At 38.6% G+C, this 25,048-nt stretch overlaps 1 protein-coding gene across 2 annotated transcripts in view; it reads left to right on the top strand.

The window, feature by feature from the left end:
• Window positions 1-25,048, top strand: part of Hcrtr2 (hypocretin receptor 2) — a 116,127-nt gene that overhangs the window by 51,131 nt on the left and 39,948 nt on the right. For both annotated transcript variants that reach the window (NM_013074.2, NM_001393819.1), the window contains exon 2: window positions 24,002-24,180. In NM_013074.2, coding sequence (NP_037206.1) covers window positions 24,002-24,180 — 179 coding nt within the window. The remainder of the gene's footprint in view (window positions 1-24,001; window positions 24,181-25,048) is intronic.

The raw sequence follows: 25,048 nt of genomic DNA, 5'->3' as shown, positions 1-25,048 counted from the left end.
CTTACTAATTAATTTTGCTAATGTATAATGTGTAACATACATGTTTAATACACTATATTGTCCATAATATGGTAATTATCGATAATGTAAATGTGTTGCATTCTAGAAAGCTACTAGAAGAGTAGATTTTAAAGTATTATCACTATATATATGTATGTATGCATGCGATAATAATAATCAGGAAAAGAGGCTATAATTTGACAGAAAAGGCATGGAAGGGGCTGGAGGAAGTGTAAGTGGGAGGAAATGCGTGAGGTAATTAACACATGAAATTTAGGCCAGATGTAGATATTTCACTAGGTATATAAATATTTCAAAATACACAATAAATGCATGCAGTTTTTGTCAAATAATCAGTAATAAATAAAAGCAAGCCTAGGATTTTAATATATACAAATTAAAGTGAATTGGACATCAGATTGTGAAACATTTTAGTGTACAATATTATCTATATTCACATCAAAGTTTATTTTAAATACATTTTAATTAAAATAGAAGGTCATTGCTTTCTGCCTCCTTTTGTCTTCCTCCAGCCATTCTCATTTACATCCCTTTCTGAACCTTCCAATTATGTTACAAATATACTCAAATTTTAGCTTCTTTTTCTTTATTATTGTTGCACGCACACACACACACACACACACACATATATATATAGCTTTGTATTTTATAGCCAATAAGGAAGCTCTCATCTGGGGCAGGCTAATTCTCCCTCCCCCAGAAGTCATTAATTGTTTTATTGTCTAAAGGTAGAACTCCATAATTCTCCCCTTTTAGGGTAGCATGTCTAAGAATATTAGCATTTTCAGGCTTGTTTTTGTAGCCATTTCCAGGAGGGACTGTTTCATAGCAGACTACCACTTCCTGGTATTTTAGCTCTCACAATCTACCCGTCCATGTTTCTGCCATGTTCCCTGAGCCATAGATGCAGGAACTGAGATGTGGACATAGCAACTGAGGCTGGTGTCCCACAATCCATTGATCTTTGCATTGGCCCATTTATGGTTTTCTGCAATGGTCTCCATTGCTATTAAGAGCAACTTCTTTGATGAAATGTGATAGCTACACTTATCTGTGGGTGTAAAGATAAGATTTAAAATGCAGTAAGAAATTATACTGCCCTAGCAAAGTAAATGCTTCCTGAGGTCTATAGCCTTACTAGCCTTGGGGGGTTGGCTAGATTTCCAGCCATGGTTTCCTCTCTATTGAGTGAGCATTTAGGCAGCTGTTAGTTACTATGGCGACAAGTACCACTTACTGCACCATTACAGATATCTTACCAGGGTGGTCATCATTGAGTTCATAGGTATTGCAGCTAGGTAGGACTATTAACCAATAGTCCTTCTCTTGCTTGGAAGCTTACAAAGAATTTTCTCATACCTTAGAAGGTAGATTGCAGAAAGGAAGCTTTCAGGTTAAATCTGACTTAAATTATCTGAGTCCTGTGTTCTAAGTCTTTAGTGTTGCGGTTTAAATATGTCCAGCCCATGAAAAGTGGCACTAGTAGGAGGTATGACCTTGTCAAAATAGGTGTGGCTATATTGGAGAAAGTGTGCCACAGTATTCACTGGCTTGGAGAGTTTCTCTTATGTCCAAACTCTGACCAGTGTGGCTCTCTGCAGAGGAGAGTCTCTTCCTGGCTGCCTTTGGATCAAGATGTAGAACTCTTGGCTCCTCAAGAACCATGTCTGCATGGACACGGCCATGCTTCCCATCATGATGACAATGGACTGAACCCCTGAAACGAAGCCAGTCCCAATTAACTTTTTCTCTTATAAGACTTGACTTGGCCATGGTGTATCTTCACAGCAGTGGAAGCTCAAACTAAGACAAGTGTCTTCAGCAACAATGGCTTACCTTCAACCTCTGAACACAACCAAGGCATACATCAATAGTCTATACTGTTCTGGGAGTCCTTTGGACTACAATGACAAAGCATATGAAAGAGTGTTTCTTATATGTGGCACTAGGTTTTTGGGAGTTCTTGTGTGGTACATTGTCAGCCCAACTGGCATAACTTTCTTAGAAACCTTTGTACTATATAAAAAATCTTATTTATAAAGATTATTGAATGTTTAACTATTGATTATCATTGTAGGGTTCTTTGATTGTTTTCTGTACCTATAAAAATTGTATCATTGTGAAGAAAGTTGTCAAGTCCATTTCTAGTTTCCCTTTGTGCATAGTACTTCCCTAAAAGAGTATGCATTTGGTCACACTTAGTGAGGAAAATGGGGAGAGGTATACTTGAATTAATTTTTATTGTGAACAAATAAAAGAGAGTGATAGATAAGTAGAATTGAACTAAAAATATCAGTTAAATTTGAGACATAGAAACATCTGTGTACAGAAAATACCAATAACCTAGGCAGAGATTAAAGAATATGAATAAAATGGAAATGGCATTATTATTAATAAAACTGGTAATAGATTGGCCTTTAGAAAGCAGGATGTCAAAAAAGAAAGAAATCAGGAAGTCATTTGAGTCTGGTAAGAATCTGGAAGATAATTGTGTAGAGTTTGGGCACAGCAGTACAGGCAGACAGTGAGGGAGGAACTCATTTAGGTTTGGACAACTGTATATACAAGTCATGGCTAAAGCAGGGGAAGGGAAGCAAATAGAGATGAGTCAGAACTGGCGAGAGAGCATATGGGCTTGCAGCATCATAGGGACCACTGTGCAATGGTGCATTGGTTTGAACACATTGATGATAAATACAGAGTCACAAATAACATGATGTTGGTGTCACATTAAGGACAGAAATTAATACACCATTTCTTTTTGGTGTCATTTGACCATGTTCTGGTGATGTATAGAAACTGAACATGGAGCCCCTGCAGTGGTAGCACAGTCCTGTCCATGCTAAGTAAAAACAAATTTCTTCTAAAATTCATATCCACTGGCATTCTTAAACCTTTTCGGATTAACAATCTAATATTCTTAGTATTTTTATAAAATTGTGTTCTTTTTAAAGAGGCTTCTTTTCTGTGTCTATCCTTTTTTTTTTAGAAGAAAGAAAATCTGGTACATTAGTAACAGAAGATAGTGTGAAAATGATTTATGAAATTCTCTACGTAAATGACCAGCACTTTCCCAACTGAGTTCAGAGCCAACTCTGTATTGCTGCTAACCCTGTGCCTGTATGGTCAATACAAACATAGGGAAAGGTGATGCATACGGTAGGCTGACAACTGGAAAACTCTACAAATCAAAACTACAAATGAAACTCAAGATGGATGATCAAAATGTGAATGCTTCACTCCTTCTTTAAAAGGGGAACAAGAATACCCTTGGCAGGGAATAGAGAGGCAAAGATTAAAACAGACACAGAAGGAACACCCATTCAGAGCCTGCCCCACATGTGGCCCATGCATATACAGCATCCAATTAGACAAGATGGATGAAGCAAAGAAGTGACAGGAGCCGGATGTAGATCTCTCCCGAGAGACACAGCCAGAATACAGCAAACACAGAGACGTATGCCAGCAGCAAACCACTGAATTGAGAATAGGACCCCCGTTGAAGGAATCAGAGAAAGAACTGGAAGAGCTTGAAGGGACTCGAGACCCCATATGTACAACAATGCCAAGCAACCAGAGCTTCCAGGGACTAAGCCACTACCTAAAGACTATACATGGACTGACCCTGGACTCTGACCTCATAGGTAGCAATGAATATCCTAGTAAGAGCACCAGTGGAAGGGGAAGCCCTGGGTCCTGCTAAGACTGAACCCCCAGTGAACTAGATTGTTGCGGGGAGGGCAACAAGGGGGAGGAGGGGGAGGGGAACACCCATAAAGAAGGGGAGGGGGGAGGGGGATGTTTGCCCGGAAACCGGGAAAGGGAATAACACTCGAAATGTATATAAGAAATACTCAAGTTAATAAAAAAAAAAAAACTACAGTAATGAACTGTTTCATGATTTGAATTGCTCTGACCTAATTTTTATAGTTTATCATAACAACATGTACTGTGGATGGTTTACCATTTCCAATATTTTAATTTCTTTTGCATCATTAGTTCACAGCAATTATTTTCATGCGATTCACTTTTACACCCATTCACTTGGATGGAAGAATTATTGAGTTAATTGGGCAATTAATTGGCATCACACTTACATATTCATTCATTGGCTTGCATCCCGCAATTCTTAATTTATTTGCAACTGTAACTGAAGCCATGGGACGTGAGTTTTGGAGCATCAGAAATTGTCCCATTGATCTTGCTCACCTCACTAGGTGGACAGTCCCCACCTCACCTCTTGACTAAAGCTGGATTTATTTTTTTAATCAATGTTTCCAATGTGATGTTTGAAAGGATGACATCTTACCTTAGTCGCTGAGAGCTCAAAAGCTAGGGAATATTTATGGATAACTGGCAGTTTTAAAATAGAATTCAAATAACATCTTCAATTAAAGTTCTGAAGTAGTCATTTATAAAGTCTTAATTATCGTGTGCCAGAAGTCACATTTCACTGCTGGAAATACACGTTTTCAGTGAGTGTCTTTAACACGTTTATAATCTAGACCATGACAAATTCTTTCATCATTAAAACATCTCTGTGAGATAGGTACGCATACCGCACCTCTAACCATGTTAAAGCTGACCCATAAGAAAGCAGATCGGTTAACAGTGGCCACTGCTTGTGACCAAAGGCTCAGCTGTGCCCTGCTCTCTTGCAAAAGGTTAAAGCACAGCCTGTTTGGGGAAGATGCAAAAACTGCTGCTGTCAATTATTTATTCATCTATTGCAACGACGTTTGAGGGCTGCAAGACAACTACTATTACAACGCTAGAGCTAATAAGCTGTACACACACTAATAAAGAAATCATGGTGTGTGTGCCTCTTGAATACAATCAGTATGGAGCAGAGGCCACAGTGGTTTACGGTAGATAGGGGACAGTACGCGCTGATAGAAAGCATCCCCCTGAGTTCTTGACAAGGTGGAGATGAGCCCAGACTCCTATTTAAGGTCAGTCTGTTGTTTTCAGCCCTCAGCTAAGATAATCTTTGGTGTTCTTTAGTGGGTTTATGTGTGAGAAATGAATCTAAGTTGAAAAATTAGAAAAGGTGGGTGTTATGATTTACTTACATCAAGTTTTTTCTCTTCTGAGTTGAACGTTTGTGATAAATACTCTAATATAAAAAGGATGAGTCATGTGGTTACCACATAATGTCAACCACGTTCTGGCCACCAGATAGATTTTTCAAAGAATTCCTGACTGAAGAAAATAAGGTAGCGAAGGATCACTTATTTAAAATAGGGTATAAAATCAGTGAACACTGGGCAACGTTATGGATATAATAGACAATATTGGAGATGTAAATGTTCACAAAATACTATTTAAAGGGTACTTCATCTTAAAACAATGTAAATTTAAACAAAGTAACCATCATGCTAATTTTAAAAGGAGTCATATCCTAAAGTAGACATGAGGTACCCAAGATATCTTTTCATGAGAGATGTCTAGTAAGACCTTCAGAGTCGATTCCAACGCAAGTATCAAATTGCCAAATATAAATAACAAATATTAAAGTAAACTGTAAGCAAATGTATTAAATCTGCCAAAATATCTATAATCTGGGAAAAACACCCAACAGTACTAAATATAAGAAGTATATAGAAGAACTGAATTTTGAGATTTAGACCAATTTGTTAATATGAATAAAGACTCAATTACATCAAACACTGCCCATGTTAGTTATGTAGAAATGATGGCCACTGTCATGATCTACAAATACACTTTTATTCAAGTTAGTACAAGTTTACCTACATGTATCTAGAAATATATAAAAAAATAGGCACAGCACATATATATATATTGAATATATGTATTGAAACTATATATGTGTGTATGTGTTATATATGTATATAACATATATATATGTGTGTGTGTGTGTGTGTGTGTGTGTGTGTGTGTGTGTGTGTTTACCACAATGGAATGGCATAAAGATAAGGCAGTAATTATTAACAATCAAAATAATAGCTCCTAAGTTATTCATGAAGCATGAATGACACCACAAGTACTATAGATTGAAAATCACAAGTATACAATTACAGATACGATTTTTATTCATTTAGGTAAGTTAACAACAGTAAATCTTAATCTGTTGCTTTTCAAGTTAGCACATGAGTTTCCTTTTGGCTACAGAGTGGATGTTATCAAAGGAGACAAAAGAATATCACATCTGAGTAGTGATCATACGTTGTTTCTTAGCTACAAAGGTGTATTCCTTTCATGACACTTTTCTCAGTAATACATGTATGCTTATGTTCTCCCCCAATTAAAAGATTTAAAAATTATCAACAACAGCAATTATACGTACAACAAAAGCCATTATCCGTAACAAATAAGGACACAAAAGGTGTGTTAGTGAGCTCTTCATGTCTGAACTAATCAGCTTGTGGTCAGAGATTTATTAAAATACTATTTTTCTAGGGGTAGAATGTGATAAAGAGAAAAGGGCAATGAACTGGGCTCCATGGTCTGTTGATGGCATACTCCTAATACCCTAATATCCTCCTGATCAATAGTCAGGGCATGACCATGCATAAGCCCCAGAGTTCAATCCACGAAGAAATATATTAGTTTGGTAAAATGCTCGTAGAGCTTCTGATTTGATCATTTAACTGCCAAGTTCACTACGAAGATTTAAAGATGATGCATTTTTCTTGGTGCCTTAAAATTATCGCCAACGCTGATTTTCAGCAACTTTATAGGAAAGCATGAGTTTCTTTTATATTTATTTTAGTTGAGATCTGGGCTACTTCTTAAATCTGTGAATGGATACTACAGTTCAGTTTGGGATAAATCTTGGTTGATATGTCTTCCTGGCTAGTATTTCCAAAATATTTCTTTTACTTCGTCTTTTCTGCACACATGTAATGAATGTAATTATTCATTGAAACGTTCATCACTTTTACTTGTGTGCTTTTCTGCATTTCCTATTTTTCTCTCCACCTAATCAGTGAAATCTACTTGTTGTTCTTCCATACATTTAGTTGTACATTCTCATTGATTTCTCTAATTATTGCGTGAAAGTCCCAATAACCACAAGCAGTCTATTACAGTTACTACACAATCATCCTCAATTTTCTTATTTTTTCCTGTCTAGATTGATGTTGCTGCTGCTGCTGCTGTTGCTGCTGTTGTTGTTGCTGTTGTTGCTGTTGTTGCTGCTGTTGTTGTTGCTGTTGTTGCTGTTGCTGTTCTTGCTGTTGTTGCTGCTGTTGCTGCTGTTGTTGTTGCTGCTGCTGTTGCTGTTGTATGATGCTACATTTTTGTAGAGCTGCATTTTTATTGGATGGGTGGAGTGACATTTCTAACTTAAAAAAAATTGCAGAACTTATTTTATGATTCAGATTATGCTGACCTCTTGATCCCTAGAGAATTTGTTTTCTTTGTGCAGTTAGTCACGAGACAGAAACGTTCTGTCTAGTCAGCAGACAGAAGCTTTTGATACGGACTTCATCATTTGGGATCCCATGTCTGCTACGGTTATTTCTCGTAAGAGTTTATGGTTGGAGCTACAGGTACATCCAAGAATGTTAGCTGATTTTATCAGCCTGGACCCCAGGAATTTTTCTCTCTTTCTTTGGATTTTTCAAATTTCTGCTCTCACTCTCCCAAGAGCTCAGCTCTCTGTTCTCATCTACATCCTCAGCTTATATTCAGAGAGGAACTGAGTGCCAGGTCCGTTCTCTGCTGCTCTTCACCCAAAGACACTGGTCCTTCTGGTCACTGCCTTGAGGATGGTCTCCCCATGGCAAAGAGACAAATTAAATGACTCTGAAGATTTAGAGAGACTGGGCATGTGCAAGGTGGTATGATCCTAGCTTCTATGGCCATTGGTTCTGGTGTCCTATAGGGCATTGGTACTGCAGCAAACGTATCCACTACCAGGAGCATACTTTTGTGTATGACAATGCAACAAAACGTGACTTCAGAGGACAACTAGGTTTTCTTGAATATTCTCCATCTTCTGGGTGCCTTATGTCATTGCTGTCTTATCTGTTCAACTGCGCTAATCACGGTCTCTATTCTGGTGAAGCATAAATGTTGACCTCTGAATGAAATATGTGTCTTCAAAAATAGAGCTACAAGGTTGAACGTCAACTGGATTCTGACAGTAGGAAAATTTTACGTTTCTCAACCATGTGTGCCTGGTTGGATTCTTCATCTTACGTCCCTGCTCTTGATCACAGCCTCTAATTCTTTCTTTTCACTTCCGCGAGTGTCCCCAAATGTTTGACACCACATGTAATTTTCCTCCCATCTTCTTTGAGGATAATTCGTGTTTATGTTCACAGCTAATCGTGCACCCGATGAAGCCTTCTATTTAAGCTCCATTGTAACCTTTGTATCATGAATATCTTACCAGTGTTTGCTCATTAATTAATTTAGTTAAAACTGAAAAATCGTTTCAAAATTGATCCTTCTGATATTAAAGTCACATGCAAATTTCAAATAACCTATCAAGTTACATTTCTGGAGATCACAAGCAGAAGAGGCTTGGGTTACAAACATGGAGAGCTACCCAAGAACTAGAATGAGACATTTTGATTGTAACTGTCAGTCCACCAGAGATGAACACTAGAGCTGTGAAAAGCAAAAACAGTAACTGAGGGAAATGAGGGAAGAAGAAAGATAAGGGGATTCCGGATTACATATATTTTATATTGAAAGAATGTTTTCTTCTGTAAAGTGATCAATATATGAGTTCCTTCTGGCATTAAACTGAACAGAAGCTAAATGTCACTGGAAGGACCCATTGCTTGGGTGTGTCAACTCATGAGTTCAGAAAGGTCAGAAATGAAAACTGGGGGTTGGGGATTTAGCTCAGTGGTAGAGCGCTTGCCTAGCAAATGCAAGGCCCTGGGTTCGGTCCCCAGCTATGAAAAAAAGAAAAAGAAAAAAAAAAAGAAATGAAAACTGACATCGTGCCTCTGAGTCATGCTGACACGGGGTAAGAGTGCAGGTACAACTGGGTAGGGCTGCGCTAGAGTCGGGACTTGTATTGTGACTTACCTGCAAAGAATGACAAGAAAGAAATGAGCGACACAAACTCCACTCAAACTCCACTGAGGTCATATTACTATATAGGACACACAGGTCTATCTCAGGCCCTGACCACCCAACCTCTGATTCAGTGCTTCAGTGGTGCCTTAGATGCCTGTTCACACGTATTAATAACTGTGATAGAGTCTCTCTAGGAGCTTTGTCACAAAAGGTCTAGAGACAGTTCTGATTTGGTCCATTCCACCTACTGGTGAGTCCAGGTGGCACACAAAGGCAGTTACTAAACCTATTCAACACCCTTTCCACTGTTTCTTTTTTCCTTCTATAAGAATTTATCATTAGACTTTCTCCCTGTACTCTTCCTCTTCCTCCTTCTCCCCTCTCCCCACTCCCTCTTTCTTATACTGCATGTATGTATGTATGTATGTATGTATGTATGTATGTATGTATGTGTATGTATTATGTATGTGCAGATAGTATTTTTTCTAAATCTCTTCCTGGGAAAATTCTTTCTGTAGTGATGTAATTACCCCTTCACAGCATCAGCATCATGGGGACACTCTTAGTCTTTCAGAGAAGACCGGGCCACTTTCACATAAGGATCAGATACCTTATATACCTGAGGCCCTTGTTCAATTACAGACCTATATTTTCTAAAGTAAATAAAAGTGAAAATCATTTTAGACTTTTAACATTTTAGAATTAAAAAATATATCTTTTAAAGTTTCTTGTTTATTAATATTAGTTAACCTTTTGGTTGGCAAATTCATAATAATTCAGCTGCATTTATGGCGGGATTCCAGTCCTGAAGCATGTAACAAAGGGAAACATTTCTGGCTCAGTGTAATATTTCTGAGCTAGAGAGATATAGAGAGAGAACTTTGCCTAAGTGGGGAGGTGAATAGGGTGGATATGGCAAGTCTATTGTCTACTGTTACATATGGAGATGGACATAGAAACCAAAAGAACAAATAAGGGGGACCTCAGAGCGAAGGTGGACATGGAAAGGGCCTTTGTGGCCCATTGGACTTAGGGATGAATTGATGATCCACTTCCTCGGTTCCTATGTCTACTCCGTAGTTATTCCATGAATGACTCAATACAGAAAAGGTTAACTGCAGGCTCCCCCGCCTACATTTTGTAGCTGACTTTTTTTTTATTTTTCCTTCACAAAAAAATACATTATTTCATTTTGACTAACTCATTTTCATAAATTGAGATGGCAAATGGTGGTTTATTCTTTCAGCATTCTTTCTGGTATATGAAATGTGACCTTAAATGAACATATTAATTTCTACATTATAATAAAATTACAACGGATTCAAGTTGAAAACATCCTTGAGATAGCAAGGGAGGTGACTCTAAAGGCTTCCACTGACACTTGGTGGTACTAGGTGGAATTACACTCTTTTACAAATTTCCTGAAATAGTTAATACTTGGTATGAATGTAGATGAGAGATTGTCTTCTTAAGTGTCTCGATGCATAGTATATAGAGAGCAGTAAATTAGAAAACAAGAAAGCTGTAATATTTCACTAGAATAGCTACATTATAATGTATAAATACCTACACTGCTGGCCTATGCTACAATTTTGAATGTTTCAGATAATTCTTTTTTCACTAAACACAGGAAAATTTTCTACAATGAACCATGTTTTCTGTCTCTGGTACTACATTAGCACAGCAAAACTATAATTGCTTATTTTTAAATGTTTTTAATTGAAATAGAATTACATAGCTTTTCCTCTCCCTTCCCTTATTCAGCCCCTCACAGCCACCCTCCCTTGAACCACTTCCAAAGCTCCTACCTTTCAAGTTGATAGCCTCTTTTACTTGTTATTGTTACATGTGTGTATTTATGCATGTGTGTCCTACTGAGTCCATTTTATGTATGTATGTGTGTGTATGTACGTATGTATGTGTGTATGTATGTATGTATGTATGTATGTATGTGTGTATGTATATGATTTCAAGGCTGACCACTGTGTAGGGAAACAAATAAGGGGGCTTACCCCTTCTAGAGGCAAAGGGCATTCATAAATGAAGGAGGGTCCCAGACACAGAACTGACTGGACTTGTGGATTTGTAGACAGCAATGCGTCTGGGAAGGAGACGGTGACTTACCCAGGAAAGATGGAAAGATGGGTGGTACACAAAAATGGTGTTTGCAGGCCCTGCGTATGAAACTGGGCTTGAGGGTTTGCAGGCGGCATAGGGCTGTGAAAAGGAGAGAAAAGGGGAGAAGCAAGTTACCTAAGAAAGGTGGATCATGCACCAGGACTATAACTTTTCTTACACAACTTTAGCTCCTAAGAGGTTTGAAATTTTCTAGAACTCTACTAAATAAATACCAAAAAATATGAAATTATGAGCCAAGAGATGTGTGCTGCTTTGTTAACTGTGTCACCATTTGCACCTGATCTATGGTTACTAGTCATAGTTGGAGGAGAAGGAAGTGCAGGTGTGTTTGTGCACAGCAGGACATCAACAAGGAGCAAAAAGGTACTACAATTTTCAAAAAAATTACAAGAAATATTTATAAAATTTTACCATAAATAACACTTATGTGAGTGGACAGATACACTTATATTGTTTTAAACATCATACAATAATACATATATTTAAAATACTGCACTGCCACATAATTAATTATATGTAATTATCTAATTATACTTACCAGTTTCAAGTAAGGTGAATTCAAAAATAATATTGTTACACAAAAGCTTTCAGAAAGATATTATTACGTTGTAATTATTTTATGGCTTTTCTTATCTTTGGAGATTTTGATAAAACATCCATAACATAAAATATACCAGCTTAAACTTTCTTGCTTCTGCTGGTTTAGTTTTCAGGTCTGTATATGTAGCCCAGGTTGTCCTGAAACTTTCACTCTTCCTGCCTTGTCCTCTTGTACGTTGGGAACCACACCAACTCCAAGAAGGCCACACCTCCTAATAATGCCATCCCTGGGCCAAGCATATTCAAACCACCACAATACTTAACAAGCAAGTGAGATGCCACACATTTGCTGATTTTCTGGGTGATTCACTGGGGGCTCTGTTTGATGGAGACAATTCCCAGTAGAACCCAGAAAGACCACTTGGGAACCCCACTTTCCATTTTCTGCCTGTAGTCCCATCTACCTCTCCACCAAGCATCTGAATCCCACTGTTTCCCTTTCCAAGAACCTGGAAGTCTCCAGACAACCTCCCCCTTCTGCCTGCCTGCCATTCACACCACCCACAACTTTGCTGGGCATCCCATATTATTTGGAGTCTGACCAGACTGCCACATACCTAAGACTACCAGAGATTCCCACAGGCAAACCAAACAGAATGGCCCCAAGATTGAACACCAAATACCATTCAGCCATCCACACCCTGATGAGTTGGAATAATATTAAACAAAGATACAAATAATCACTCAAAAAAGGAAAAAAATAAACATCCACACCAAGAAACATTTTTACAACTCTCATTCTATGTGAAGTTTCATCCCTCTATGCCCACATCAGACACAAAACCAACAGAAGTCTACAGTGTTAACTCTTCAGTCTCAGGCTGAATGGTTAAGAAACTAGGCCCTTGGTCCTGTGAAGTCTCGATGCCCCAGTGTAGGGGAACACCAGAGCAGGAAGGTGGGAGTGGGTAGGTAGGTGAAGGAGCACCCTCATAGAAGCAGGGGGAGGGGGATGAGATAGAGGGTTTCCGGAGGGGAAACAAGAAAAGGGGATAACATTTAAAATGTAAGTAAATAAAATATCCAATAAAAAAGAAACTAAACTCATCTTTCTGTTTTCTTTAAAAAAAAAATACTCTTCAGCTTAAAAATAGGTCAAAAGGAACCTGGAATCAAGCAGACCACAACAAAATCAGAAGAAGTAAAGGAGGTGGTGTTATAATAAAGGGCACATCTAACAAAGAAAACATTACAGCCTAAATAAACATGCACCAACTTAGCACCAACTTCCTGAGGGAACTAATAACAGTAAAAACACAGAATGACATAAATGCTGCAGGATACTTGATTACACTGTGACCCGGAGACTGTGTTATGGTGTAAGGCTTAGTCCTTAGCACATACCTTTAATCCCAGAGAATGTGAAAGAGATAGAAGACTAGAGCATATTACTAAAGTTAGTACAAGGCCAAGCAGAGCAATTCGGGAGAGGCAGATAAAGAGAAGCTCGATTTAAACAGCATGGAGAGGAGTTTCGAACCAGAAGAACTGAGTTGACTATCCTGCCAGAGTTCAGAAAGAACTAGAAAGGGTGAGGTTATTTAGCAGCAAGTCTCAGGTGCCACAGACATTTTAGTCCTAAATAAGATTGTACAGAGGCTAGAAGCTTCTAGAACTAGACCTAGGTCAGCAAATGGAGGCAGTGCACCTCCCAGACAATTACTACAGGAGAACAAAGTAACTTTTACACATAAACAAATGAACAACAGGTGATAGACCACTTTCTCTAATACTGAAGCCACCTGAAAAAAAAATTGTAAAACTTAATAGGTAAATAACATCACACATCAAATGGACTTAACAGGTATCTCCAGAATATCCCAGCAAATATTTCGTGTGATATCTGGATCAAAGAATACACACCTATTCAGCAGACCACGGAAGCTTCTCTAAAATAGACCCCATCCTAGAAACAAAGTAAATTTTCATAGATTCAGAAAGTCAAAATAACTCCATGTATCCTATCTGACCACAATGCAATAAAACTTAAAACAAAGAGCAAACAAATTTCTATTAATACACAGACTCACAACAAGTAAAATCTGTGGATCACATCGCATGTAGTCCTACAAGGCACTGCGTACTTCAACACAACAAAGCTTGAATATGACAAACCCAACTTGAGACAATAGCAAACATCATTCTAAAAGGAGAAAACCTCAAAACAATACCATTAAAATCAGTAGCACAGCCGGGTGTCCACTAGCCCCACTCCTTTTCAATATGTTTCTTAAAGAGAAAAACACCTAGAAAAGGAAACTAAAGAGATACAAATGTGTGTGTGTGTGTGTGTGTGTGTGTATGAGATTATACCTATTTGCAGATGGTGACATGTTAATAATAGACTCAAATTTCCTCTGGAAATGCCCAATACCTTCAGCAAAGTTGCAGAATATAAGATCAACTTAAGGAAAATGATTGGCTTGTGTCTGAACCACCAACGAGCACTCCGAGGATGATATTATGGACATACTCCTATTCACAATAGGTTCAAAGAAAATAGCATATCTGGCAATAAACAACTGGGCAAATTGATGACCTGTACAATGAAAACATCAAATCTCTGGAAAAAAGAGATTGAGAAAGACATTGGAAAACGGGATGTCCTGGCATGCTCATGTGGTGGTCAAATTAATATTGTGAAAATAAGCAATCCAAAAGGCGTCTTATAGGTTCAACGCAATTCAAATGAAAATTCCCACAACATTCTTAATACAAATAGGAGGGAAAAAAACTATAAAATGCACGTGGAAACACAAAAGAGTCAGGAGTTCTAAAGCAATTCTGAACAAAACAAATTAAAAACAAACAAACAAAGAAGAACAATTCTAGATTGATTGCTGTGTGAGATTTTCAGATATGTTACAGAGTTATAGTATTAAAAATAGTTAGATACTAGCACATAAACAGACATGTAAGCCGATGGAACAGAATAGAAGATGCAAACATGGTAACATAAAGCTACAGCGATTTAGTATTTGACAGAGGACAAAACACATATTGAAGAAAGGATATCAGCTTCGTAAGATGCTAGGAATCCTAGCTGCCCGTATATAAAAGAGTAAAACTGAAGCCATAGCTCTCATCTTGTACAGTTTAACACTCGATGGATCCAAGACCTCAATATGAAACCTGAAACATATATATTGTGTGCGTGCAAATATATTGTATGTATATATATATATTTGTGTGTGTATATATATATATATTTGTACATATAGGAGAAATAAAAATGGCTATAAAATATCTCAAAAGATGTTCATCACCTTTATTAATTAGGGAAGTAAAAATTAAAACAACTTTGATTTTTTCGTCTCACCTCTGTAATTATGTCTGAGATCAATAAAACCACTAAGAGTCAGTACTAGAGAGACCATGAGGAAAGGGACTCTCATTTATCATGGCTTAGATTGCAAACTGGTGCAGCCATTCTTGAAATCAATGTGGAGAATTTTCACAGGCTAAAATAAATCCACTATGTGATCCAGCTGTCCATCTCCGTGGCATATGCCCAAGAACTCAATATCCTACTTCATAGCTACTTGCTTACACACACTCATTGCCACTCTATTAATTATAGCTAGGGAAGGAAAGCAACCTTCTTAATGTCCTTTCAAAATGAAATCTGCAGATAAATGATGGAGAGTGAAAATGTTATACCGAGCCACATAGATTCAGAAAGACAAATAGCACGTATATTTCCTCATCTTTTATTCCTTGTTCTAAATATTCAGATGTGAGCATATAAGCTGGAGTACCCACAGAAACCAAGAAGGTAAAACTGGACCAAGGGATAAAGGGAGTGCTAAAGAGGGGAACAAAAGGATTCAGGTGCTATGAAGGGGAAAATGGGAGGAATGTGGGCGAGGCAGGAGGATGTGTATATTGAAGGGGAGTGAGGGAAGAGGGATAATCAGCATCAGCATCAACGATGTTTGAAAACCTCACAAAGAATCATATTATTTCATATTTTCCTAAAATTACATGAAGTATATATTAATATATATGTATACTTTCAATAAAATTATACTCCTTGGAGAAATTCTGAGTGTATTTAGTGTGGTGAAGCCTTTGTACATTTCTGCAAAGGGCCAGCTTCAATATCCCAAGGTAAACGGAGGCAGCTGCTCACTTAGCAGGCATTTGTCTGAGGGAATAGTGTTTGATTCATTGGAGCCTTGGAGCCAGGGCTGGGTGTGTGGTATTGCTTGTGGATTGCAAGGAAGAAAAGCAAAAAGGAAAGAGGAATTACACACACACACACACACACACACACACACACAGAGAGAGAGAGAGAGAGAGAGAAAGGGAGAGGGAGAGAGAGACACAGAGAGACACAGAGAGAGACAGAGAGAGACAGAGAGAGAGAGACAGAGAGAGAGAAACAGAGAGAGACAGAGAGACTTGGTAAATGAATCATGACAAAGTTCAACAACCTTTTCTCCCATCGATTATATAGTCCAGTAAAATCATTAATGAAGTATAAAGATTATGTATAGTTACATTCTATTTTTCTTTTAGTAAATGATCATGGAAAAACAATATGTTCCCCTATACCTTTACATGAAAAACATTTTAAGTATAGCAAGCAAAGAAAAGACACCAGTGTGAATCACCAACATACAACCTCTTATACAGTGACCAACCCTAAGCCAGCAAAGTAATTTTTTTTCACCCATTTTATTTTACTCTTCATTGGCAGGCTATACTTTATGATTATAAAGGATCAATTTTCTTAAAAAGTGATCATCCAAAAGTCTTGAAAGAATTACAGATATAAGTTTTTGTATGAGAAATTCTACTTTAAATCCTCAAGGCAGACATTTACACGATGATGATTTTTTTAATTAAATCATATCAGGAAATTGAGGGCAAAAATTAGTACGAGAAATTACTGGTCACCTTGATCACCAGCCTAGGTTTCTCAAGAGAGTTACCTCAGTGACAGTCGGGCTTCTGTTATTCTTTTTTGCATGACCTTGAAAAAAATCAGGTTAAACAAGAGGGAAGGCCAAGTGAGTACACTTAAATCACACTTAGAAAAGGGAATGAAATAGTTCTATGAAGCAGAAGGAGGGACAAAAATGGGTGTCAGAGGGGCTGGGGCTGGGAATGGAGATGTCAGGATCAGGTGTGAGGAGGGACAAGAGAATAGGGCAGATGGCCAAGAAAATAAATGGGTATTTGCAGTTGGTGGAAGTCCTCGTGGAGTCTTCTTGAGGATGTACCAGAGACAGGAGATGGGGGAGTCTCCTGTCCTGGGAGGATGACCTTAGCTGAGACTCATAGCAGTGGGGATATCTGAAGAAGCAACATCCTGTAGCCACAAAATGCCTCCAATGAAGCCATAGAGCACCCTCAGAAAACTTTTGACTGAAAAATGTATCCTGTCTATGGGAAACGTAGGGATAAGGGTGGAGCATAGACAGAGGAAACAGCCAATCAACAACCTTTGAGGCTCATCCCATGAGCAAAGGCAAGTTCTTGACATTATTAATGATACTCTACTATGGTTGCAGACGACGGCCTAGCATCACTGCCCACTGAGAAACTCCACCTAGCAGCTGACTGAAAAAGATGCAGAGACTCAAAGCTAAACATTGAACAGGGCTTGGAGACTCTATTGGAAGAGCTGAGGGAAGATAGAGAGGCCTCAGGAAGACCAACAGAGTCAACTACCCTGAAGTCTTGGTGACTCCCAGAAACTGAACCGCCAACCAAAAAGCATATATGTCCTGAACCTGATGTCTGACATTTATGTGTCACATGTGCAGTTCAGTTGCCGTGTGGGTCCCCCACAAACTGGAACAGAGATCGTCCCTAAAGCTGTTACATGTCTGTAGGATCTATTCCTCTAAGTGTATTGCCTTGTCTGGCCTCAGTGGAAATGGATATGCCTAGTCCTGCAGAGAAACAATGTGCCAGGGTTGGAGGATACCGAGGTGGGGCTGCAGCCTCTCACAGGAGAAGCTGAAGGAGATGGGGCAGGGAATTTGTAAAGGGGACCCAGAAGGAAGGGGGCAGCAATCAGGATGTAAAGTGTATAAATAAATGAATGAATGGAAAACACCAAAAAAAATTGCTACTTGGAGTGATAATGTTCCCCTCAAGAATCATAGATTGGCACATACCCTATTACCAGACCCGGGAAAACCCTTTGGAGTTGTTGGCCCAGGATGTCCAAGAAACTCCCCAAAGCATATGACTGTTCTGCCCTTGGCTACCTCTTAGAAGCTGAATATAAATCCCTATTTCTGAAGACACTGTGCACTTAAACTCAAGACTCAAAAGAGTCAAGCTGAATATGATATAAATTCTCCTCCCTGAGGACTGGCCTTCATAACACACGCTGCCAAGGAAGGGAAGAAACCAATAACCTGATACACCTGCGATGCCTATAAATATGAACCGTTACAGTGACCTTAACGATAAAATATCCCTAAAGGTACAAGAGTGGCACTCATATCTTGGCAGTAACTATAAGATATCAAATTGGTTTTAAAGTCTGCTCAACAGGAAGGAAATCATACCTCGTACTGTAAACCTAGCCAGATACCTGGGGCTATTGAGGTCACGAATAGAAAAGAACCCACCACTGCCGACTTCCTAAGCTAGTATAATTTCCAAGTCTAAACACTTCTCCATGTACTCACAGATATGTATAGCTCCCACACATTATCAAGGAAGCTTCTCTTCGGAACAGAGAAGATCATTGATGAAAGTCGCAACTAGTCAAAATACAGAGATCTGTGATCATAAAGTTCTCAGAACAAACTGGCACGACAACAATACAAACCCCATACCTAAAGCTGAAGACATTTGTCAAGAGCCGTGTAAAAATTGCAAAAGCCAGAGGACTGGGGATATGCTGTGCTATTAAACCCTAAAATGACAGGGAAGCTATTCCCATGATGCTTTATCCTTATGGATGCCTAAAAGAAACATGAAGAATGACAATACCAATATATATGTTAACAGGAAAGGGGAAACACATCACAGGTTTTCACCCCTAGAAAAAGAACTACATACAGGTATGGACTACTGAGACAGAACTAGTCTTCCACTGGGATGAGCCCCCAATTGAATATCTAATACAATGTGGTCACACCCCCCAAATATATCCAAGAAACATTAAACACACTTGGCATGCTGCATTCATATATTTATGCATATATGTAATAATAATTAAAGAAAGAGAAGCAATAAATCTGAGGAGCAGGGGCATATAGCATGAATTGGAGGGAAGAGTGAGTGGGAAATTACATAATGAAATGTTAATTTAACAAAAAGAGAAAACCTGGATGAGAATTTCCTACAGAGATGGTTCCTGTGAAAGTTAAACAGTTAATGTAACTGGAGTATGTGATCAAAGAACACCGTCCATAAAGATAAAAGCAGGTGCTTTGCCGGGAGCTCTCAGGAGGGCATGACATTGCTGTTGCTAATGGTTACAGAGACACTGAATACTTTCAATAAGAGTAGGAAAAAAAAGGTGACAGGTGGGAGACATTGAGATTTCAAGCATTGGTCACTGGGGGAAAAGGAAGGATATTACATTTCAGAGAAATATTAAATCTGAGTAAAGGCTTGAATCTAGTTTTGGATGAGTTTGGCATGCTGTAGAAGAAGAAAGTGGTTACTGTTGTACCTTTTTGTCTTGAATGAGCGAGTAAACATACAAGCATACATGTGCCCAGAAACACACATGTAGGGTTGTGTGGCACTGACAGGCCATGTAGAAACAGGTCCTGACAATGTGGAATATTTTCACAAGTGAGGCCAGGGCAATGAGGGGTGCAGCTACCTTGCCAAGTATGAGAAGAACAGTGAAAGTTCAAGAGAAGCAAAGCCTTGTAGGTAAGCAATAAATATTTGAACAGACATAATACAAATACTACCCTTATTTTTTAGTGGCAGAATAATATAATCTACCATAAAGCTCTAACATAAACTGCTCCAGGACTCTCCTGATAATATTTTTTATTGATTTTTTCCCTTTAGTTAACTCTACTATAATAATGTGTGATGATTAATGCTGAATTTCAATTTTACAGCATTTACAATCACTGGAGACAAGCCTCTGGGCAAAGTGTTGATGAGGGATTTTCTTAAATATGTTAGCTGAGATGAGAATGCCTATCTTAATATGGTTGGCAGCAGCCTATGGCTTGAGGTTCTAGTTTTTCCTCCCTCCGCCATCTCCTTCCCATCTCCCTACTCACCCAACTTATTCTCTCTCTCTCTCTTTCTCTCTTTCTCTCTCTCTCTCTTTCTCTCTCTCTCTCCCTCTCTCTCTCCCTCTCTCTCTTTCTCTCTCTCTCCCTCCCTCTCTCTCTCCCTCTCTCTCTCCCTCCCTCTCTCTCTCTCTTTCTCTCTTTCTCTCTCTCTCCCTCTCTCCCTCTCTCTCTCCCTCTCTCTCTCTTTCTCTCTCTCTCTCCCCCCTCTCTCTCTCTCTCTCTCTCTCTCTCTCTCTCTCTCTCTCTCTCTCTCTCTCTCACACACACACACACACACACACTCACACACCAAATCTATGGTTTTGTGTTGTCCATTGCTCCTGGACATAGAGCCTACACTGGAGTATGGTCAATAGGACCAGTGTCACCCCATTAAAATGACTTCTTAGTCAGATGTAGGATTCAGTGTTCACTTGCCCTCTCAGTGCTGGGCGCCTGTCTGTCTTCAACCTATCTCTGTTCTGCCAGTCTCTGAGTTGACCGGTGCATCCGTCCTGTTCCGTCTAGAATATACTGTATCCTTGGAGTCACAGCATCTCTGCACCTTACAACCTTCCTTCCTCCACTTCACATAGATCTCTGAGTCTTAAGGGAAGGGGTTTGGTGAAGACATCCCATTTAGGAATGAGTTCGACCGAATCTGTCTCTCTACACACTGCCCAGTTTGGGTCCTTTTGTTAATTATTGTCTACTGCAAAAAGAAGCTTCTCTGATACGGGTTGAGCGATGTCCTCATCCGTAGGTATAGCACTGTGTCATAGCACTGAAATAGAAAACATAGCAACCGTCCTCTTCTTTGCTCACATACTAAATCTAGAAGCACATACATTTACATACGGCTCACTGAGAATAATTGTTGATAACCTGGAATGTCTTCATAATACAGGGACTAGAGTGATAAGTGATACAGAATGATGGATGTATGTGAGAGTCTTTAGGATTTAGCTAAAGAAAAGATTGGGAGAACGATCATAACAGTGGTCTTTAAATACTTTAAACTCATTATAGCTACTGTTTATTTTTACCCCTTAACTCCAGAAAATACAGTGAAATCCTGGTCTCTATTGTCTCAGACAGTGGCTTACTTTGTATACATGTTTGGTTTTTTTTTTTTTTAATTTTTGCTTTATAGGCATGACTTTTTCTCCTGAATTTATTTCTGTGTACCATGCATATCTGATGCCTGGGGAGGCCAAAAGAGGGCACAGATCCACTGGAATTGGAATTACAGAGAGTTTGAAGCCAATGCCACATGGGTGCTGGGAATCCAACCCAGGTCCTCTTAAAGAGCAGCTGGTACTTTTAGCCACTGAGCCATCTTTGCAGATGCCAAAGGTGATCCTCTTTGGAAATGGAATCATTGAAAATGTGATTTCTGAAGATGAAGTTAAACTGTACTAGGGTGAAGTTTAACCCCATATGAATATGCGCTTGTAAGAAGATGACTATGCAAACATCTAGACAAGGGAGAGTGTCCTGTGATCACGGAGGCAGAGATTGGAACTACACATGTAAAGTTTGCAGATTCAACCATGACGCCCATCAGACCACAAGAAGCTAGGAGGAAGCAAGGGAAATCTTCCGTATAGGTTAGGAGGCTAGCAGAAATAATTGCACCTTCTTTTCTAGGTCTGTTGCACAGTTTAACATACATTTAAAAGTCCCAGAAATATTACTTGATATCCATTTTTTCTTATTATAAACAATAAGAATGTGTTTTTCAATTGCTAGGTTATGTATGGTTCAAGAATTTATGTAAAAAAACAGGTTTGCCAGCATCACCTTCAAGTGAGAGCATTGGGGTGTATCCTAATTAAGGCCACCTGATGTTTTTGGCTATCACTTTGCTGAAGTTAAAGAATCATTTGAATTATTCAAAAATTAAATCTTCCAAAGTATAAATATTTTCCTAAATTCCATATTGGGAGCTGAGAGCTAATTTTAACCTTAGGAACTAGTGCATGTATTTTTTTGCCAGAATAGAAAAATCCCAATGGTAGATTGTTGACGTTCTGGCCAGTTCTACCTCTTTCTCATCCACTGCCCTTGGGAGAAGCTCCAACTTCTGTGCTTGGCTCTTAAATTTAGAAGGGGCTTCTTTATAAAAACCATCATTTGTACTGTCTCTCTGTAGGTTCCTTCTCCTTGGCTAGGAATCTTCCTTCCCAGCTGCTTACCTTGTGCTGCTCTGGGAAGCTTTGGTTTTGGTCTGATTGATTGATTGATTGATTGATTGATTGATTGATTTAAAGAGATCAGACTAGTCTGACTTTTTCCTGCCTTTTACCCAAGCCTTTTCAGGCTGTAAGCTTCAGTTCTAACTGCTGCAGTTGAGAACCATTTTAGAGAAGTTAAGCTTTGGTTCTTCCTCACAGTCCCTCCCAGGAATAAAACTCAGACTCAAAATATCTTTACAAATACCTTGGTCATATAGCTAGGCTCTAATCTGACTAGATCATAACTAAAATGACTCAATTATTTTAACCTACATTCTGCCTCATGGCTAGTTACCTGTGCTAAGGTATCATGCATCCTTCTCCTCACATCTTTTCCCTTGGACCTCCCACCTGGCTTTATCCCAGAATTCTTTCTCCTCCTGGATGTTCCACCTCTATTTCCTGCTTTAGCCGTAGGTCATGGGCTTTTTAATTGACAGGCAATGCATCCATACAATACACAAGATATTCTCTCTACAGTAGATGATTGTCAAAAATAAGTTCTTACTCGGGCACTTAAATTCAACAAGGTGTCTTTATTTCTATGCCACTGGTTGAGGTTTCCAGTCACAGTATCATTTCCATGACAACCCTAACAGGTTGAGAATACCCTGGAAACACAATCACAGATCCATTTACTGAAATTCATTAGCACTGTGCGCAGGCATAGATTATGAAAGTGACGGTTTTGAAATCTCTATGTGTCAGACAGGTAGAGGGCACAGTGTGTAGTAACTTGATATTCTTTCGGTAAAAAATAGCTGAGCAGGCTAGCACACCATTAAAGAAGGAAGGTTCCACAGTGTGATAAGGCCAACCGGGTCAGATTTCAGGATGACATTCAGAGGCCATCAGGAATAATAAAAAGGAGAGGGTCGGAACCTAGAATTTAAATATATTCCATTATAACTTCGTTGTTTTGAAAACCAAAGGTAAACTAAGTGGCGAAGGACACAATTATCACTTGGAATGTTCTAGTTTCATATTTTGTGAGTTCTTAGCAGGCCCAACAAAAGTCTTTGTCTCAATTTTCTTACACGCAAATATACTTGATATCTTCCTATAAGATTTGCCCAAATAGCACAATATAAGTACATGAACAATTTGAGTAATGGTTGGATAGTAGTAGCTTGTTTTGTTTGGTTGGTTGTTTTTTATATTAATATAGTTAATATTTTCTTCTCCTGGTTGTCCACAATGTAAATGTGGGAAGACATGGGTCAAGGTCATGAATGAGGGGAATCACGATTGTTCTTTGAAGATTAATAATTCTAATTCTCATTCAACTCCAACTCATCAACTTTTTATTTTAATTTTGGCAGAGTTTTATTAGGTAGCCCTGACTGACTTGGACCTCACTATGTAAACCAGACTAAACTCAAACTCACAGAGATCTACCTACCTCTGCCTCCCAAGGCTAAGATTGAGGACATGTGGTAGAATATCTAGACCAGGAACTACTTCCTGATATTTTTCTACATATGGAGCACTGAAGGAATAGAAAGATCAGTCAGAAGCTGTTCTTTGACTTGCTTACAACTCAAGAGATAGACAGCACAGTTCTATGAATAGAAAATACGGGTATTGAGTCAATGAACTCATTTTAACCACAGATTCCAAATTCCCAGAGATTAACAGATGGACTGACAGCAGCACAGCTTTAAGCACACATGTATGGCTTTTTCAGCACATGGGTATGGTTTTTGCAGTCATGTTAAATCTCTTGACTTTCTTTATCGCTGCCTCGTCTCTTTGTTTATTCCCTATCTCTTGGTCTTTCTCTATCAGTCTGCGTGGCAGTGTGGAAGAACCACCACATGAGGACAGTCACCAACTACTTCATAGTCAACCTCTCCCTGGCTGATGTGCTTGTGACCATCACCTGCCTTCCAGCCACCCTTGTTGTTGACATCACCGAGACTTGGTTCTTTGGACAGTCCCTCTGTAAGGTCATCCCTTATTTACAGGTAATTCTTTTTTGAGTCCTTTTAGAAATTATTTTTACATGTTTTTAGTTATAGACATTACTGTCTTATAAAATAATTAATGTGTTAATAAATAAATATAGATATTCAGAAAATAAAAAATTTAAGGATGGTAATGCTTGAGATTTACTGAATAAACAAGTTCATGCCTGGATAAAATTGAGGTAATATTGCTGCTAATTACTTCTCAGTCCTCATCATTATTAAAATAGATGATTTAGACCAACTAATGATTAAGACGTTTCTTGATCCATTATTATTATTATTATTATTATTATTATTATTATTATTATTATGAACGTTTGTTTTATAATAACTAGGAATATCGGTCTTTCTTCATGATTTCTTTTCATCCTGAAAAATTAAGAAATATGTGGTCAAAGAGGGGCAACTTTGGACCTCAGTTCTGGTTTGGGATATCTGTTCTGCCATCTCTAGATGGCACACTTTCAGGTGAAATACGTAGACTCCTGGCACTCAGTTGCCTAAAATGGTAATTATTGTCAGATCCACCTCAGAGAGCTGTTGTGGCAGATTGTTTAGGTCATTTACATAAGTCTCTTGGCTCTCTGATTACCTCATCGTGATCTTACAAAGCAATGTCTTCAGAGTAAGAATCAGTTACCATGGCTGCCTCAGTGATAAACAGTGAGTGAGACTTTCTGTATCTGTTTGACACAGAAAAAGAATTAAAAATACTTTTAAAATAATTATCTTCTAATTGTATTTACAAATGTAGTCAGTGATAAAAAGATTCCTGATAGTGACTGACCATAGTAACACATGCCTAAGAGCAGTGTTTCACTTAGGAAGTAGTCGGTGAAGGAAAGAACACTGTGTTCCCCTTAGG

Source organism: Rattus norvegicus, chromosome 8, assembly GCF_036323735.1.
Source record: "Rattus norvegicus strain BN/NHsdMcwi chromosome 8, GRCr8, whole genome shotgun sequence".
NCBI classification, from domain to species: Eukaryota; Metazoa; Chordata; class Mammalia; order Rodentia; family Muridae; genus Rattus; species Rattus norvegicus.
The sequence above is the reverse complement of the archived record's forward strand: the minus strand, read 5'-3'. Positions and strand labels throughout refer to the sequence as shown.